Below are 6,000 nucleotides of genomic sequence, written 5' to 3'. Positions count from 1 at the left end.
TTTACTGTGTGTATTCAATGCTTTAATTTTCAGATTCACCAAAAGATCACGATGTAAAACATAACTTACAGTACGTTCGAAAGGTGCTATGTGGTGGAATGCAGAAAAAAAAAAAAGCAGTCGGGACGTTCAGCCAGAATTGTTTATGCATTCTGGTGTCGGGAGACATTTTAAATACTCTCTTCACACATCGGGAGGTTGACAAAAGTGAAAACGTTGTATTCGATCATGATGGAGAAACACAGGAAAACTGCGTACAGCAAGAGCACGTATACTCCCAGCTTCAGGTCCAGTTTCCACTTATTGACATGTATACCAGACACCTGAGAGAGACAGTAACGACAGATAGTTAGAGACAGGAGTTCGTGAGAGAACAACCACGCTCACGCTGGCACCCACTCGATTTTTCCAGGTAGTATAAAGATCACCCACTAACGTTGACCTTTTGGTGTTTACAGTATGAATATCTCACCAACCCCATCACCTTCTATTCCTTTCCTCAGTCTTGTTTAAAATGTTACAGTGACCTTGTTCTTAATGGCAAGCTTGTCAGTCTCTGCCAAGCACATTAATGCCAAACACACCATTAATTCTAAATTAATAAACCCTTCAAACGCATTATTCTGTGGGCGCTGGAGTGAAACCTGAGACTTTAGCTCCTCGGGACTAGGGATGGAGACCACTCTTTTTGACCTAAATCAAGGGACTTTGGACAGGGGCATGATTCTATAGCCCGTCTTTGTATAAACAGTTGTGCTAACATGTCTAAACTGCTGAAGTGAGGACCTTAAGACCCTAAAGAAAGGCACGCTGGACAAAGACCATCTCTATAGTCGTCTTTTGTTGTGCATTCAGTGGTAGATAAAATAGATTTACTCACAGTTAGAGCAACAGATCCTAACAGAAGCACCACTGAATACACCAGGCCTTTGCTGTTTATTTGAACCTACAAAAACAGAGAAAACAAATGATCCTTCTGTGCGAACTTCTACACACCAACAAATTGCTAAGCAGAAGTGAAACATTGATTGCATTTACATAGCTAGGACATGCACTGAATTCACTTCCTGTAGTATAGAGAAGAAAGTGTTAAAATATTAGTGTAATAATATGTTTGTATCTCACAATGTAAAAGTAAATTCTGACATCATATAATAAGAAAAAAATATTACACTTGGAATGTGATTACCATATTAATCATATTCATATTAATTAAGCTCCCCAAACCATTTATTTTTTATTTCAAGGCACAGGTAATGGTTGCTTTTTGAAAACAAATTGGAAGGAATAATGTCCTGGTGCTCAATGGCAAGGGTTCTCAAAAGAGGCTTAGTCCACCTCCACCTTCGATTCCTCAAGAAAAAGTCATCATAACATAAATCGCCAAAATCGCAGGATCTAAGAAAAATATTCTGATGTAGAGCAGGCATTCTCAGTTGAAGTGCAATCTATTTCATTTGAAAAAGCTGCAATTTAAGCTTAACTGGAACTATCAGAAAGCCCCAGCATGCTTACACTTCACGACAAAGTGTCTGTCGTTAAACTATAAAAAACACATCAAAAGCTGGGCTGAATGATTGAAGACGTATTTATCAGAATTGCAGCTCAGTGTTTAATAAGCATCAGAAGTCTGTATCTGAGGGCATCCTGTCCTTTAAGATGTAACACTTGATAAACGTTGGCGAGCTTCCATCTCTCTCTGGTTTTGAAATGCAATGTGCTCAGTCCACATGAAAGTGTTTACAGTGTGTGTGTTATATATACAGTATATCATTTTATTTGTTTTAGTTATTACATATCTTTTTTCTTAAAGCTACCCACAGTGCCCTCTAGTGTTTTTTGTACTGCAATTTGCATAACTTTACATTTTGGATTGGGAAATTTGGCTGTTTGATTATTATGTTATATCAAATCCAAATAAATATATAATGGAAGAAATTAACTCATTCTGGGGAGAGCACTGATTTCATATTCTAAAGTATATTTTTGAAAATGGGTAATTGAAGGATGTCTCTTCATAAATAAGAAAAACCTGAGAATGTATTTTAAGATAAAGAATAAAATACAATTTTGGGCTCCTTACCACTGAGCCAGTATTCACAGCCATGGTCTGGATCCCCCATGGCAGCCCAAGGCCTACCAAAATATCAAACACATTGCTCCCAATAGTGTTGGAGACTGCCATGTCACCCAGACCTTGTAGACAGGAAATAAGAAAGTGGCGTATTTACACAAGCAATAGAAAAAACATGAAATCTAGCCTTGTCAGGTTACAAATATTAAGTGTTTCTATAGGCAAAATAAACTATTTTCTTTGCTTCTAAAACATTGTTTGAAAGTGATTATAATACATAGTATACAAATATCATGGAGACATGCATACCATTTTTCAACCAACTTAAAAGACAAAAATCATCAATAAATTACCTTGTCGAGCAACTATTAAACTGGCTATGCAGTCCGGTACACTTGTCCCTGCAGCCAGGAAGGTAATACCCATGATGACGTCAGGGATTCCTAGAGTATAACCTATCACCGTTACCTGCCAGGACAGACAAATAGACAAGCGGTTTAAAGACACATCTGTATGAGCTAGGCAGTCACACAGTCTGGGTGCACCTAGACAGTCAGTTTGTGTGTCAGGAAAACTGGGCATCACTGAGGAAAGAGGATTGCTCCACACATCAATGGGGAACACCATTACCATGGACAAGTACAGCGTAAAACAAAATGGGTGCTCAATATGACCATTTGTATGTACAGCAGCTTGCCTGCATGGAAATACGTGATACACAGATGCATGATGATCCCTATGCTCCCATGTTTGTGTAGCCAATGCCAAATTTAATGTATGTATTTACTTTTGTAAGACAGGGGTCTCTCAGGCTCAGAACCAAGTCTCAACCAAACTCTAAGCACTTCACTCACCATCCAGACCATCAAGTAAGAGAAGACCGCGATCCACAAAGTGGACAAGACGAATGAAAGCATAAAGAATTTCTCCCATCTAGGCTTGGCGCAGTTGGGGATGGTGAAATACAAGATCAGCAGCAATGGCCACGAGAGGAGCCACTTTGTTTTGTTCATACAGCCACCTACAGGAAGGGAGACGAAAAGAGGATGTAAGCAAAGCCTTATCCCTCCATCCCTGGACCCAGAACCACTGGTGACCTAGACAAGGTGATACGAGCCATTCCCACAGGTGAAGTGTGAGGCTACAATGCATTTATTTGTGATATATTTGTGATATTCTTCCTTTCCCTGCATCATTCTCACCTGGAACTGAAAATGGAGATGAGAAGTCGGCCTCTTCCTCCTCGCTCTGTTTGTCTTCCAGGACGTTTCCATTCTCGATGCTATCGTGCTTCCCATCAAGGATCACCTTATCCACACCGTTGGCAGCCTGGACCAACCTCTGACGCTGCTCGAATAAAATTACGCCAAGGCACAGAGAACAAATTAAACATTTAAAAACAAACAAGGAAATAAATAAAAAAATAAAACGCATGTAATCATCTTTATGGGCTGAAAATTCATGCAACGGTTTACAATCCTCTAGATATTGTTTTTAAGGGATTTGGCCAATGTCAAAGAGAGCAGCTGGACGTCTCATTGTCATACTGGGCTTAATATTTCGCTGAAACCTATATTAGGGGCATTAGGGAATGACGTCTTGCTGAAAAGGATTATGCTGATGTTATGAGAGCTCTCTCATCTTGGAAAATGTGACCTTGAATAGACGCAGATGATGAAAGGAGCACAAGCCATCGCTGTCCTTTGATTTAAGGACGGATGGTTGTTGAAGGGTACATTTCTAAGGCTTGTTATCATACAAAGACTAAATCCATTTCAGTTCATACTCAGAAAATGCACTGACTGATATTCACACCAAAACATGGAAAGGCAGTTAGACAGCCATTCAAAATGGTGACCAGATGCAGAGAAGTGGCGCTTATGCTTGGTAAGGCAGAAAGCTGGTGTAAGATTGGGGTTGTCCTGCTCCATTTATGTATATATACCAGGCATGTCCCTTTTCATTAAAAATAAATACCTCATTAATGATCAGCCTGCTGGCCATCCGTAATCGAGTCTTGGGCCCAAAGTGGTTGGTTATCATGATCCTCAGCCCAGCTTCGGGAAACCTGAACTTTGGGGGGCTGGAACACATGATCTCGTCCACCATGACCACGGATGTCTTGCTGTAGGTCTTGGTCATTTTCACTAGTAATTACAAAGGCCATGTTAGACTTCAAGCAACAATTCATCAGTGTCCAGCGTGGACAACCAGCCTCATCTAAAGACAATGGGGTCTATTAGCAAAACAGAAATATCTATAACAGTTCTGCCACTGCCAGCTATTGCCTGTTTCAAGCATATTGCATGTGTATTTATTGACTTAAGTTACTTGTATTCATCCATACACTGATGAGCTAATAGCTGCAGAATTATTCTTTAGAACTGAGGAAATAAAAATAATGTATGTTATACATTCCCAGCCTACAAATTGCTGGCAATGATCCTTGCTAGGTTTCTAATAAGAGACATTTATTTGCAGCCCACTCTTTTGGTCCTTGCATCATTTGTCTGAAGGTTACATGCTGTTATATAATTGTAAGTAGCTATAATTTGTATCTTATTGATTTGTTTGTTTGTTTAAATAATCATCATACTGACATTGAGATGGAAAGGTTATGCTAATATTCTTATTTATTATTGTTGCGGACTACTTTAAAGATTCTCAGGATGCCATAGTTAATTTGAATTGTTAAATAAATCAAATACAATTATAATTATTATAATTTTAGTTCAAACATGTAAATGAAACATTGCTCCTTCAAGCACGAATCTTTTACGGTGCAAACAGATATTAGTGTCTCGGAACTGGACTAGACATATGAAAACTAAAACACCTGTGACAAGCCCCATTACTACACACGACTCTGTCTGCACTCAACTGGAACAGCTGCAGTACAGCTTTCACCTCAGTAAACATCCTCACTCAGACCTGAAAGGCAATCGTGCCTGTCTGGACACAGTTATCATCCGAGCCAATGATCAACACTGCCCTAAAAAGGCCTTTCATCTATGTCAACAACTTGTTTTTGGAAGTTGTACAAACTGAAGCATAAACACAATGTATTCACCTGGATGACTTCATGCATCTGATTAGCATGTGTGTGTCAATGTTTGTAAACTATAGAAAGTTGTAGTCCATCCTGTATTGTTAAAATACAAACTAGCTCAATATTTGTATATCCTATTATCTTCTGTGTGATCTTTAATAAGAGAAAAACTAAACACCAAACTTGAGGTTCTATGCCACCTGGAAAAATATTATTAAGTTTATGACAAATGTTATATTTGCAGGAATAAATCTTTAAATATAGTTCACTTTAATGCCTTCAAAGGAAACCGACAGGACATTCAAAGCTAAATAAGCAATAAACAATATTGTATAATATGTTGGTTTCTGAACATGTAAAGCAATGCGATTTGTTCCCAATCAATCACACTGGGAAAGAAAATAAATGTGTAAGAGTCCAATTTATTGCAGATGTTTGGCATCTGCGACTTTTGCAAGCGGACTCGATCCTTCCGTAATGTAATAGAAACCAAGGTTACAAACAGTCAAATACAGCCGTTCTGCCATAACTGTGGATGAGCTATAAAGCACATTCAGATTAGTTTTAAAATTGTCTTTTAAAATTGTGCATTGATCATTTTTATGCAATCTATATCAGATAAAAGGCCATTACCTGGTAATATGTTATTGTGAGCCATGATTCTTTTGTTGTTGAAGCCAACCAAGGCATTGCATTTATTGGAAATCACAAGTTAAAAATATCCTGCACTGGATATTTTACAGGCAGTTGCCAAATTACTTTCACAAACTGTGGAGAATAATGATCTCTCAATATCAGAGCAAAAGCTATCTGAGCTATAATCTGTGTTTGCGTGTGTGAGAGAGAGTGTTTATATGCATTGTATAAGTTAGTGCTG

At 38.5% G+C, this 6,000-nt stretch overlaps 1 protein-coding gene across 4 annotated transcripts in view; it reads right to left on the bottom strand.

Moving 5' to 3' along the window:
* slc24a4b (solute carrier family 24 member 4b) overlaps positions 1-6,000 on the bottom strand; it is a 97,031-nt gene continuing 91,031 nt past the window's right edge. For 2 of the 4 annotated variants that reach the window (XM_066694332.1, XM_066694330.1), the window contains exons 11-17: positions 4,052-4,221; positions 3,277-3,424; positions 2,929-3,095; positions 2,428-2,542; positions 2,084-2,196; positions 881-946; positions 1-323 (exon numbers count right to left, since the gene is read on the bottom strand). In XM_066694332.1, coding sequence (XP_066550429.1) covers positions 171-323; positions 881-946; positions 2,084-2,196; positions 2,428-2,542; positions 2,929-3,095; positions 3,277-3,424; positions 4,052-4,221 — 932 coding nt within the window. In that variant the 3' untranslated portion in view covers positions 1-170. The remainder of the gene's footprint in view (positions 324-880; positions 947-2,083; positions 2,197-2,427; positions 2,543-2,928; positions 3,096-3,276; positions 3,425-4,051; positions 4,222-6,000) is intronic. The other 2 variants (XM_066694333.1, XM_066694331.1) reach the window with 1 other exon arrangement.

Source organism: Amia ocellicauda, chromosome 21 (genome assembly GCF_036373705.1).
Source record: "Amia ocellicauda isolate fAmiCal2 chromosome 21, fAmiCal2.hap1, whole genome shotgun sequence".
Lineage (NCBI taxonomy): Eukaryota > Metazoa > Chordata > Actinopteri > Amiiformes > Amiidae > Amia > Amia ocellicauda.
Note: the sequence above shows the minus strand (reverse complement) of the source record. Positions and strands in the feature narration are given on the sequence as shown.